The sequence below is a fragment of the Osmerus mordax genome, chromosome 16, assembly GCF_038355195.1.
Source record: "Osmerus mordax isolate fOsmMor3 chromosome 16, fOsmMor3.pri, whole genome shotgun sequence".
Classification (NCBI taxonomy): Eukaryota; Metazoa; Chordata; class Actinopteri; order Osmeriformes; family Osmeridae; genus Osmerus; species Osmerus mordax.
This window is the reverse complement of record NC_090065.1, coordinates 10,416,375-10,430,477: the sequence shown is the minus strand read 5'-3', so window position 1 is coordinate 10,430,477 and position 14,103 is coordinate 10,416,375. Positions and strand designations below refer to the sequence as shown.

The following is a 14,103-nucleotide window of genomic DNA, read 5'->3' as shown; positions in this document are numbered from 1 at the left end:
AAAGACAATAGTTCAAGTACTTTACCACAATCAGTACTTATTAACTGCCAAGGCATTTTATATGCTGTGCTCTTTGTAAGATGAAGACAAAGAAAAGGAGTAAAAGCCAACAAAACAGAAAGTTCAATATTTGCACTGAGGGTTATCAAATGTTCCTCTTTTGTGGGTATCTGATCATTTGCTATTGTCTCCATTCAAACCTAAAACTATATTTTGCGAAATACTACACAACACAGATGTTATCTTTATCGTCCTGTGATTTACAGCAAAAATGTATGCCCTAAGTAAACAAAAACCTATTGCTATCTAATGAGATAAAACTGTCATTTGGTTTATTTGAGACATCTTTCTAAAAGGGTTTCATGTGCTGGCACATCACTGTAACTCTGAATTAGCACTGGATGCTTTAATGCTACTACTGTGCCAAGCTGTTCCAAGTCTACCAGCATTCTGTTGGAGACACCCCACGTGTTTGTTCCCATCAGCATTTTTATGTAACTTAATTTGAGCTATAAAAGTCTCTACTTTAGGATGTGAAATGTCACATGTAATGAGAGGGCTCCACTGACTAACAACCTTCTTGGCCCTTCTTTGGAGGACCTTAAGAAAGGGCGAAGCAGGGATTGGCTCATTCATGTTTGTGTTCTGGGCCAAATATCATGGTGGGCAATCTATAATTGTTTCAATGTCAGAAATGTGACAGTGGAAGACGCCAGGAGAGGGGACTTGTATGGTCAAATAACTGTGCGTGTCCTTCACCGGATATCTCAAAGCTGTAAAAGCAGGTCTTACGGAATTCAATTCTCTTTCAGCAGCTGAGTCCTAAGACTGTAGTACAGTAGTTGTGGTCATTGTGTAGAAAGCCTTGAACTCTAATTTGAACTCTTGTGTTCGGCAACCTTGTCCTTGTCAAATTTAGCTCAGTCAATCCCTCTTATCTCCCAAGCAGCTGTTCTTAATGTTGTTGTAAAATGAGTCTGCTTTGTTTTCAGTCATCTCAATTTCAGTCTATTTTAATCAGCAAACTAATTAATTTTATATTTAGTCTAGCAGAACATTGTTTGATCCCATGCCATATTTGTTGACAACAGAGTAATTTTTGTTTGTTTGTTTGTCAGGCAGTGCACTTTTTAATGTCAAGGATATCGACTTTTGGTCAGAAATACAAGCAGACCATTTCATGTCAACATACATAATTTGCCATTTGATCTGTGTCTGTTGATGATAAAGCCTAATACATGTACAATGAGGTTGACATACAATATTACTCCTTGCAATGTGATCAGATTACAAGAATGATTTCTCAGATTAAAAAATATTATAAATTAATGAACTTGCAGAGATTTTTATATTGGCCAAACAACCAAAACTGTACCCCTCTATCTGATTGAAGAGGGCTAAACTGGACAGTGTATTAACATGAACCAAACATCTTACAATTTCATTTATTTGACAATGGGTTACATTTGAGCAAAATGAAACTGATATTAAATAACATTGCAAGTGATTTAAATCAATTCAAAGGGAAAGGATATTACAAAATGAAGGTTTTACATCTTACCTAGACTACCATGATTATTTTACATCAGAAAGAGAAAGAGAGAAAGAAGAAGAAGAGCAAGGAAAAGTCTGAGTCTGGGTCTGAGTTTGTCTGAGTCTGACTTTGACTTTGAGTCTGGGTCTGTCTGAGTCTGAGTCTGAGTATGAGTTTGAATGAGCAAGAAGTAGCAGCCAGATGAATAGGTCTTCTTCTGAGAATAAGAAACAAGGAGTAAAAAAAGGATAGAGAACAATGGTCCACATTCCTTTTTACAGAATGCCACCAGGAGAAGTCCTTGCCAGCTGCTTATTTCCATCTGATCCACAGATCTATCACTCAGATTAATTTGGCAATTTTTACAGGGGTCACACACTCAGTCAACACTACATTACTACACACTGCCAGTGGATGCCCTAGTAGCAAGATGACTCCTAGTCAACAGTCTCTATTAGTCTGATTTAGAGAGGCTGGTAAGGTGCCAGAACAAACAGTTAATATATTGGAGTCAGCTTACCGCCAGCGCTACCCCTGATCCTGCAGGTGGCAGAAGAAACTCCAAGCTTCACTAGTATCTTAGAGATGGATGGCATCCTGTTGAAAACTGAGAAAGTGAGAAAGAATTGATAAACACTGAGATGATTGATACTTCTGTAACAGGGGTAGTTGCTCATCAGTTTGCTTCCTCCCAACCTTCCCCCACACTGGTACTCGAACTCAGGCCCCCTGACTCGTAAGAGTGACCGCTAACCAGCTACGGCATTGAAAAGCTAGGGTGACCTGTATTTATGGAGGAGTGAGTTTACTTTTTCACATCGGCAACAAGCCTCTGAGCCCCTCGCCCTACAACTGGGTGGCTGGACCACCACTCTCTCCCGCCTCCACATAAACAATGACACGTGCCCCTTGTCAAGAAGAAGTCACAGGCTAACAGGCATGTTGCCTCTAAAAGAGAAATGCCACATGACAACTGGTCCTCTAATAGAACTAAACATGGTGGACCCTCATGTCCCAGGCCTCAGTTGCTTCTTCCTGGACCAAAGGCCAAATGGAATGAGGTGGGTTACTATGGTTTCCCTTTCAGATCCGGACCATTCAAGAAGTTATCTGGGTGAAAATGTCTCCACTCTTGGCCATGGGTGCAATCAGGAGGATAAAGCAATTTGAATGTCTTGATTAGGTCTTTATTCAACCTATATTGTTTTTCCAAAGACAGGAAGCAGGTTCTCAATCAAGTTTCCATGCCATTGTTTAATGCTGATGGCATCATATTGGCCTGGTCTTCATTCAGTCGTCTGCAGCCCGCATCGTTGTGAATTGCTTGGCAACTGGCTATGAGGCCTAACCTGCCGCCCCAGGTCAGGGGGTCCTTGTGGCTCCCAGAGCCACAACAGCCTTTAAGCTTAGCCTTTGAGGGTTGGCGTTGGTCTATCTTAGACCCAAGTGGAATGCTCCATGAATGTAGTTGAAAAGCCGAAAAGCATGTTGTTCTCGGTGCCTAAGGTCTTGGTGTTGATCATGAGTTGTGAAGCCCAGTATGTCATGGCTCAGTGGATACTAATCCTTTCCTGGTTAGCCTTGCTGTGTCAGGGCTTTACACATGGATGTAATGCGGACACAACTTATCTGTTGATCTGACTAGCTTTCGATCTGCAAGAGGGTCTTGGAGCCTGGGCTGTCCATGTAGCATTCTCAATCAATTGTAGACATTGTCACTACAGATTACTGTCAGGCCGAAAACAATGTATTTGATCATACATTCTATAGCTGGCTTATTGGATTGATGGGATTTCCTGAGGGGTGTACTCCTGTGCCAGGTTGGACTTCTTTTAGAACCTCGGAAAGGTTTAATCAACTCATCATGACCCTCCATGAGGTGGGTGTAGACGTTCTCTGTCTTTGCAGCGCTCCATGTTCACAGTTGTGTAAGGAAACACCAATAAACATTCACAATCTTACTTTATTTAATAAATAAACAGAAAAATAAAATCTCACAAAACAGCGTATAGATTTGTTTTGTTTTTTCATTTTTTACTATTCAGGTTGAGGGATCAAATCCAACCTAAAATTGTAAATTATGGGTTTTAGAAGGGCATCTGTGACAGAATCCCTTAATGCAAAAAATATGAGATCATACTCTCATACAGGCTCTCTTAACAGAGACACAACACACAAAGCACATTACTAATATACCTACTTATTTATCATACATATATCATAGCCAACCATCTAATTATTTTGGGATTTCTCTCATTGAGTATAAGTGCATTACATAGTGTAAACCACAGGAAAAATAGATATTTATAATATCTATCAAAATAATCAAATTTGCGAGAAGAAAATTGGTCATTAGTGAACATAGATCAATTATTGATTGTTTTTTGTAATAATAACCAACATTAAAACAACATATCTTATAAAAAACGTATTGAATGTTTAAAACTTAGAAACACAATATTGTAATAATGGTTTAAAATGCTGGTAAACAGCACCTGAATAAGCACTCATGTTGTTACCATAACAATGATGGCTCGCAAAGTACTTCTATCGTAGGTCCACATAATGTAAAACTTAGAAAATAGTGAATGTCTCAATTTGTCCATAGCTTACATAAATGTAGACCCTAAATATCTGAACCTTGTTTTTTTTATATAAATACCTTAAAATAGTTGATTGGGTAGAATTGTCAGATAATATAGCATCAAAGTGGATTGTACCATAACGTGAATGTACATCAACGTTAAAAGCATGCACTGTAGTCTTCTGGTAGGTGTATAAAGCAATAAGAAAGGATGAGAAAAGTTGCATACAGTACCAATACCAAAAACTAAGACAACACATCGCAAAACAAACATATATGCCAATTTCATGACTTAAACATATATGGGATCCTTTAAGTCAGTGTTGCATCACAGACAGACTCATCTTACACCTGTAGCTAGCTAGCTAGCTAGCTACTCATTACATTGGGTCCACAGCTGATGGAAAAGAGATTAAACAATTGAAAGTACTGCCCTACAACACACCACCTCTATAAAAAGGCAGTTGTGTTTGCCTCTACCACCACAGTCAGTGATTGGGTGGCATTGCTCAATCACCAGTAGAAGGTGATTCACATGAAGGAGGTAACATGAAACATAGAGTATAATATTGCAGGAGACAGTAGTGCAACGCAGACAACTTAAGTATGTGTGTGCATGTTATCAGTGTAAGAACATTTCTGTGAGGTCAGAGGCAGAGAAACGCATACGTCTCTGTTTCAATACTAGTAGCCATAAAGGGTTAAATACCACAGTATTCAAGTTGTCTTCACATAATCAATTTGTCTTTACCCTGAAATCCAGAAATTTAAATAAAGCCCATACTTTCACAAATTAAATGTGCATGTCACTTTTTCTTTAAGGTTCAGAATGTGATCTTGTGTGTCTGTAAATGTGTGAAAATGTATGTCAGTTTTTCATCTGCTTGGGATGCCATTGAAACAAAAACACTTCACTGAGGTTCTGCTCATTCCTGACTGCCAAAAAGCTGTAAGAGAAAGAAAAATATGTAGACCACATCCATGTAGAGACACAAGGCTCCAAACACATGTTCCTCTGGGCTTAGAGAGTAACGTCTGTTTCCCATCAACAGTTGCACATCAAACGCCAGGAACTTGAGAGAGAAAGAGACAAAAACATTTAGAGACCCAGGAACTTGTATTTGTAATGACCATGGTACACTCAAAGTAAAGGAGTAATTATACAAACCAATGTGAACACCAGGGCGCCAAGTCCAGCATACATGGTCTGCAACCAAGGAATCTGTGAATGACAGGATGTTCACAAGAAACAGACGTTGCATTTTCCTATTGAAAATTGAATAACTTCCTCTGTACTATGTAATAACTCTCTTCTCCACACCTGCCTTCTGAGGATGTTAAAAACAAATCTAATTAGTTTGTAGTATCTACCTCTACCTAGGAGATGCACTTAAAAGAAGTGTGACATGAAAGCAAACTGGAATAAAAATAATACAACCGCACCTACCATCTAAACCTAAGTCTGCAATATATATAAATATATAAGGCATGTGAGTGGAGTAATTGCTTACATAACCAAAGGGAACAGTAAACAGGAGCAGTAGCCCTGTTATCATGAGCACCATCATGAAAGAGAACAGCAGACCATGGCAAGATGTCAAATCAAACTGAAACAAAAGAAACACTGACATTAGGTCAAACACGTAAGACGCCTTGCCTTCAAAAGCACTGACACCATTTCAAACAACTCATACGCAGTTTGCTGTCTTTATTGTTGAACACCATGGGGAAAGTCAGCTGGGAGAAACAACTGCTATAGTGATCTATATCTGTAGTCCAACAAAGCTTAGTAGCAGTGCACTGTGGTCTGACGCTGGTTTGTCTGATCCACAGCTGAATTCTCAGGGAAACAAAGAGTTTGTAGTATGAGCTTGTTGGAGAGACAGCTAATAATATACCAAGAGCTTGGTGATGCTGATGGGTCACGGACTTAAGGAAGTCCATATATGCAACACATGTTAGAGTGTGTGTGTGTGTGTTAAATACTTGGACATGCTGGCTATTTACGCTCTCACCTTAGTTTGGAAACAGAACAGTGTGATGAACAGACACACTAGGGCAGTGATACCAATGCAAAGCATCACCACTTTAGTGTTGTGGTAGCTGTTTACAAAGAAGAAAGATAGCTGTATGTTAAATACATCAGTGAGAATGAGGACAAATATAGCAACACACGTATTATGTTTACCTGGCCAGCATCCCTGCCATGTAGGACATAGCTAATGTCTGGAAAATAAGAACAAAAGGTGAAAAAGAAACACAAACACAACAACCTTAAATGATTTAACTAGTTTAACAGTTTGCTGTCAATTGCCAAGTCCAGAAAGAGTTTACCTCAACTACAGAGTTACTTGAGGAGTTAGTCCTCTCAATAGCAACTAACGCCCCAAGAGACACTTACAAAGATACTCAGAAGAATGAGGTTTGTGGGGTACTGTCGTCTGAGAAAATAAAATTTGAGTTATGAAGAACACGTAGAAAAAGGGATGAAAGAGTAACTTAGATATCTGGTCAAAAACATTGTTGTCTTACCGGGCACTAGTGCTGCAGACAAGCACCAGATATGTTCCCATGAATGTGATGCTGTAAGAGAGACAATAGTGTCACTACATGCAGTATGACAGCACTGAGATTCAGTGACTGTGCAATTTCCCTGCAATGATGACACACAAAAATATATTGTCCTGACCTTCCATATATACATGTATATAACTGTTTTGTCCACACTCTACAACCCATAAGGGCAGAAAGGCCTAGGACTATCTGGGCAGCTATGAGGAACATGCTTTATGTTTGGATCCTCTTACCCAACTTGATAAATAGCATAACATTATGAACTCAATACAGTCTTCGTTTGTTAATTCAGATATCACCTGCGTAACACACACTTCGTAAACTCTGTTCCTCATTATTGAGAAGGTGTGGATTCCTCATGGAATACATGTGAAACTAACTAACCTTTTCAATGACTCAGGATCTCAGTCAATATTATGACTTATGGCCCAACTTAAGTCTGACTTCCTTGAGGATATCATTATAATGACTTGAATGAACACTTACTAGGATGCTAGGTAGAGGATTCTGTTGTACTGTACGTACTGTCGGACTGGCTCACTGTTGTAGGAAGGTAATAGAAGAAAATATTGTGGTCAATATATGGTCAATTCATTTGCAAGGAAGGAGCTTTAGGATTAAAAAGACAGAAAGCTAAGTACGTTAAGTATTGCAGTTGTCCTTACCAAAATGTAAAGAGAGCCACAATACCAAAAGTCACAAACAGCTGGACCATCAGAATGCAGAACACCTATGTAGGATAGAACCAGGAAATATTAAACATACTGATTCACCAGATTCCTGAGCACCACACAACTGACAAAAGACAAACCTCTATAAGACAAGATTTTATAAATGCAATATGCTTATATAGTTACATTTCAATTAAGTTATTTAAGCGCAAAGCTGGAAAAATATATTCTGATTCTGAGAGAAAGTATTTTTCCCACAAAACATGGCTAATGTTAAATTGCAATACCTAATAACACAAAAAAATTGTAATGCGTCTTTCATGCACTTAAAGCGCTACACTAGTAAAAATTACAATTATAAAACATAATATACAATAACAATAAGAACAGACACAATTAATTAACAATTAAAATCTTTTAAGCAAATTCTTAAAATGGCCAAGTTAATGAGTATTTCTGAACAGTTACACTGGAAGCCAGTGTAACAGGGGTCATGTGCTGACTTGAAGATGTGCGGGTCAGGACACAAGTGGTGCATCAAAGAGTACACCCAGGTTCTGCACTTGGTTGGCAGGAGTAATTGAGCCGTCATCCACAGAGATTTTCAAGTTATTACATTTGCTCACAGCAGAAGAGCAGTTTAGAAATAAAATCATAATGAACAACAGTAAAACTTGAGAATACAGGAACCGAAAGATTATGAGGTAACAACTCTACAGAATCAGATGTTCGAGCAGGAGCAATGGAGTTATAGATATTTTCAATCTTACATAAGAAGTAATTAGCAAAGTCCTTGCACTTTTTCAGTAGTTGAACAACTAACATGATTATAGGCCCATTTTACCCATATAAAACAAATTAAAAATGTAAACACCAAATCCACGTATAATAATGATTATTATAATTAATAATAATTACGATCAAAGCCAATTTCTATGTCAGCTGTTAATGGCTTTATACGATGTACAACATACACGTATTTCGAATACTTTTCATGTTTCTCACCTTGCGTATGAACATGCGGCGGATGTTTTTATCCTCCCAATTGTTTCCATCTAAGCTGCTTGTGCTGGGATCAGATAAGTGGGAGGAAATATCTGACGGGCAGTGGTTGGTGTAGCCTGGGTCTAGCGGAAAGAATGATGACACAAACAGAGGGCGAGGGATTGCTGAAATGTAAACTTAGTGTTAAAAAGTCATGCAGAAAGTCCCACAGTAAGACTCACGGGGCCGAGGGTGCATGTAGGTCCAACTGGCATGGCAGGGGACTGACGGTGGTGACATGGGTGGCAACCCGTTGGCACCATAGGAGGGCATGAACACTGTCCCCCCTACATGCTCCTTGTCCCCTGCTGTGGCTTCCGCATAGCTCGGTGGAGCGGCCTGAACGCTCATGTTGAAGGTTAGTTCTGTGTGTAGCTGTTCGAAGAAGGACAGCGAAATAAATAAAGATAAGAGCAGACCAGTGTTAAAGTCAACACCTCAAGAAAAGGCTGCACACACCTAGGGATTGATAATTAGGGTGCCTCCAGAAGGAGGGAACCTATTGTATTGTTAGTTTTATTATTATTATTAGGGTTCCTCTGGTAGGAGGGAACCTATTGCTTTTGTTAGTATTCTTATTAGGGTTCCTCCGGTAGGAGGGAACCTATTGTTTTTGTTAGTATTCCCAAAAGTCAAATTTTCAAAATGATGGCATTTCCACCCCATTGCTCCAATTCTTCTGAAACTTGGTGTGCAAGCCTCAGTGACCCAAATGCGATGTGACTCTTTAAAAACTTTAACTATAATTCAGCTTATTGGAATAAGCTGTATCTAAAATGTATGTGTCATCATACATACATTTTAGACAAGAGATGTATTATTGGCCATAGTATACGATAAAGATTACCGAGTCAAAGCAAGGTGGACAGTCGGAGAAACCTCGTATGATAAGTAATTTTGCACTTTCGCAGTAAAAAGAAAATGTACATTTGTAGCTTTAGCTGGAAAGCCTAGTACAGTAACTATGGAACAGTCGCAAATCACACTCGGGGATATGCATAGCTGTCAATTTATGAATAGAAATAGAGATAGAATTTTCTTGTAGGCTATAGCTCAATGATAGCCTCAATCTATAAATCTTAGCCTAAATCTAACTTTATCGCTCGCTACAGGAATATTGTAAATGGACTACTGTTAATGGGCTAGCTACTGTAGCTAGCTAGGCTAGCAATATGGATGTCGCCCAGCCTGTCATACAGTCTTTGTTATTTGATGGATGATAAATAGCTTAAAAGCGAAACCATCTTAAACGCTCCATTTAGATAGCTAATAGAATAGAGCAAAACAGCATGCACTCAGACAATAATCAGTGATGTTTAGGTTTAAGAATCTTACCGGGGGTTGCACAAGCGACACTTGCCGGACCCTCCCAAATTGTCGTACACCCACTCAAAAGAAAACAAGCTTTATTGAACAACAATGCAATTGGGATTCGCAAGTAATGCCCCAAGAAATTAACAATCATAGCCTACACTTTAATATTAATAATTTTTTAGGACAAAAACGTAATATTTCTATATAGGCTACCCAAATTAAAAATAAAGTAATGAATGATAGTGTTCGGTTGATAACATTAATTCCATGAGAGGCTTGAGTTGTAATAGCTAGAGCTAGTTATAAAATTCATAGACAAACAAATAATTGAGCCATATTCATATTATAATTTGTAAAGGCCTACCATTTTAATTTAAGTTAAAATGCATTAAAATGTTAGAACGTACAAACAAGCAATGCCAATTGCTTAAAACATAATGTCTATGTTTTAACAAAGTCGTGTCCATTGTTGGTGCACCCCAGTAAGGCTGCACTTAATTGGGTATTCATCGTCGCTTATAGGGGAAAGCCTGAAATGAAATGGTATGTAGGCGTACCAAAAAGTTAAAGAATGATAAAAGTAGTTTTTAATGACTCAATACTAGAGATACAAACATCCATCAGTGTCGACGACAACGCCTCCGGATTCTTGGACAATCCCAGCAATGCATAACCAATCAGCACCTCCTGTGGCCACCAGACACATCCACAGCAGCATTCTGGGGTCCCTGTGAACCCCAAATAAATCACATGAGATTAATTGATATGTTTTATTCAGTTGAGGTATTTGGAATCCTATCCCACCATCTCACTTCATGGTATGCTAAATAAGCTTTGTAATACACTGTGGTACTGAACATGTATAGATGTAAAAAAAAAAAATGTAATTTGAAACAGTATTTCATGGCCACCAAATTGTACGTATACCTACGCTTATCAATTAACATAGAGGAATCAGGATATCGCATGCTTTTCCCCTTATATATAATATTTGTAAGAAATTAATACTGATTATCCACATGATGACATCCACAGATGTCGACATTATCGTTACATCAGGCCTTACGGATCATAATAAAAGTGTCACAATGTTACTCAACATTCCAAACACTGCATCTAGAACTTTGACACAGGGGGTATAATCATTCACTGGCAAATCAACACCACTAAACGACCTATTTAGTGCGCTAACTGTATTTAATCTAAAAAAGTAAACCCAATCAACGGTTCCGTTTGCTTCTTACTGTGAGGTAAGTAGCCTACTCTCATTAGTCACATCATGTAACACTGAATACTATTTTATGTTGCGCGGTCTCATTTGTCAAAGGACAATTAAAACCCAGAGAAATATGGCAGCCTAACATAACAAACTACTTCTCACCCGTCGACTATTGTAGGTTTCGCATGACAACTATGTATGACTACTCTGGCTTCACACACATTTATTTAAGATTTGACTTTTTAATTGAAGTATTTCGAGTCGGTTTGTAATATTTTAGGCTTGGTTAACCTAGCCTGCAGGATGATCTCTCAGGCATGCTCCAACCTTTCTCTATCACGCTTAACACAACTTGCGTGGTCGGTTGGTCTAGGCCTTCGTTCGATTTCCGTAATATTACAGATTGTTTTCAAACCGTCAATATGTATATACTTCTAGTCCGACATCTGATCTAATAATGTTTAACGTTTCTGTAACAAATGTTGACTCAAAACATTTTTTATATCTCATTCTCTAGGGCAATAGTCATCTTGTTGATGATGAATCGTACAATGGATTTGTGTACAGGACAGGTAATATTGTACTATTGGACTGGTAGTATGAGTATCATTACAACCATTCCCATAGACCAGTAAATTCAGTATGTATCTTGCAGAAAACTATCATGCGACAGTTCTTGATCCTCAAGAAACTGGGAGATGTTCCTGACCAGGTCAACTTGGAGCATATTAAAGATTTTCTGTTGAGAGAGGCAGGATTCGGACCAGCGTAAGCAAGCTTTATGTTTCTCACATTTTACAATTCTATAACATTCACTGAAAATGTGTGTCCAGTCATACATGTCCACTTCTGTAGACCTCACCATGTCCTCCGTCGTCCTATGCTGGAGGGGATTGAGAAAAAGGTCTTTACAGAACTGGAGAACGAGCGACGTCTCTCTAAGCAGTTTGGGAGGAAGGTAGGCTATGAGACAACATCAAGACGTTTTCTCATGAGACACCCGGGAAAATCCTGGTAGAGTGGACTTCTCACCATTTCATTATCTCTCTTAATTCTCTCTCTTTCTCTCTTTTGTACTCTGTCTTTCCCGTTCCTCTAGGTCACCTTGGAGGGACTTGAGATGTTCCTGGGCATGATCAGGCCATCAGCTGAAGCTGAGGTCAGGAATCTCCTCCTCCCCCTGTTTTCCAACCTTGCGTGCAGCGCCATGCATGACACAAAGGGCGAAATGGAGTCCTCTCCACCTGCTGGGGATGCAGGGTCTCCAAATGACCATGTGCCAAGCACATCAACGCTGCTCCAAAGAGCAGAGAAGCTGGTCCCTGAGTTGGTGACAGCTACTCTCAACTACCTCCTGGAGGACAGAGAAGAGCTGCTATTGGGATCACTGTTCAACTCTGAGCAGCCAGGCCTCACCTCCATGGAGGGGCCGTGGGCAAAGGCAGCCATTGTAGATGTCTTCAGGCTTGTGGAGGATGCAGCCAGCTCTGTGCTCACTCCCCAGGATGTCTCAGCACTGGGTTCCATCACTTACAGAGTGGTAAAAAACATGGTGGTTGCCATCTTCCAGAAGTTTGAGCATGCCTTAATATCCTTCCAGCTGATAGGACACGACAGCACAGAATTTGAAGGTCTGGCTGTGACTCGTTCTATCATCTCAGCTATCGTGGATGATATGGAGGTATTGTAATTGTGTCTTGTTTTTAATATCATACAGTACATAAATGTGAATAGATCTCAAGATAAGGTATTTCTGGCATTGGTATGTGTTAGATTTCGAGACACCTACGGAACATGTACATAAATAATACTCTTTTTGCTGAAGATGGGGGACTGGGGGACTGATGTACCGGAGGACTTTTCCAACCAGATGTGTGAAATCGCCACCACAACTGGTACCCCTGAAGTTTCCATGAAAGACCTTCTCCTGAAAGCAGCTAGAGCTATCGCCGATAATGTAAAGGCTTCAATTGCAAAAGTTAAACATCTCACTATTTCCTTGTGACATGTATTGCCAAACACAGCATATAATGTGTACCAAAAATCAGTAAACCTTTATACTGTTTACAGAACAACAACATCAGCGAAGGCTTAACAGTGAAAGACAACCTTCATGAGGCTACCCCCAAGATCTCTGCCCAGGCCAGATGTCTGGCAATTGCCATGGAGGACTTTCTCCAGGAACCAGTCATGGCTCACAATGATAAAGTGATGAAGGCAGTTATCACGGAGGTCACCTCAGACCAGGTTCAGCCTTCCCCGAGGTCTCCAAAGACCACTGCTGCATCCAGATTCTCAGAAGAGACTCTGAGCAACCTCCTGGAGGTTGAAGCTCCCAAGGTGGAGCCTGAACTCTCAGATGAGAAACCCAGCGTGGTCATCAGCTGTGTCCTAGCAACCAACTCTGATCTCCACCCCATGGTGAGACACAACAATCTATTGATGGTCTGAAAAAAAACATATTTGGAGGGGGGGTTTGTATCAACTTTGTATCATGTTAAATGGCATTGCAACGTATTGTTATTCACTCTGGATAATATCAATGGTTCTTACTGTAGGGTAGATGTTGATTATGTTCCCTTACACAGTTCTGTGTCTCTAGACCATTCAGGTTCTTGGAGATGTGTGCAGAGACGTGGCAGAGGAGAACCGTGGTGAGTGTGGGCCTAATTGTTGACCTCGACATCCAAATAGTTTCTATTGTGTAATATGTGATAGATATGTGCTTTCCTGTGGCATGCAGAGTATGAATAATCATCAAAGTGTTGTCATTTTCAGATGTCAGTCAGGACCTTCTGAAAAAGTATAAGAAAGGAGGCATTCGTGGATTCTTCAGGCGTGTTCGTGAATTGTTTTCCTGCTGCTGCTGCGGCCTCCCCACAGAGGAAGACTAGAACCCTCCCATGTGGACCATCTGAGTCATCACACCAGCTGACCAACATATTTACAGAACATTTTTAAATGCAGGTGTAAAGATTTGTATTTTTAGAGCATATTAAAGTATAATCACACCCAAATACTTAGAGAAAGTGGATTGCATTCGTCCTCTCCTTTACTTTAGAGCAGAGGTCTTCAACCCTGGTCCTCAGGGACCCCCTGTCCTGCATGTTTTAGATGTTTCCCTGCTCCAACACACCTGATTCAAATGAATGGCTTCTGCTGA

The 14,103-nt window shown here is 39.7% G+C and overlaps 1 protein-coding gene across 1 annotated transcript; it reads right to left on the bottom strand.

The window, feature by feature from the left end:
* Positions 1-3,477: 3,477 nt before the first annotated feature.
* faim2a (Fas apoptotic inhibitory molecule 2a) lies at positions 3,478-9,772 on the bottom strand. The gene is made up of 12 exons (XM_067253198.1): positions 9,743-9,772; positions 8,590-8,782; positions 8,369-8,490; positions 7,358-7,422; positions 7,179-7,232; positions 6,651-6,701; positions 6,520-6,559; positions 6,307-6,344; positions 6,134-6,221; positions 5,630-5,725; positions 5,287-5,340; positions 3,478-5,191 (listed from the first exon to the last, which is right to left on the bottom strand). The coding sequence occupies exons 2-12, from the start codon at positions 8,756-8,758 to the stop codon at positions 5,045-5,047; spliced, it is 924 nt and encodes a 307-aa protein (XP_067109299.1). The 5' UTR covers positions 8,759-8,782; positions 9,743-9,772; the 3' UTR covers positions 3,478-5,044.
* Between the last annotated feature and the right edge of the window lie 4,331 nt (positions 9,773-14,103).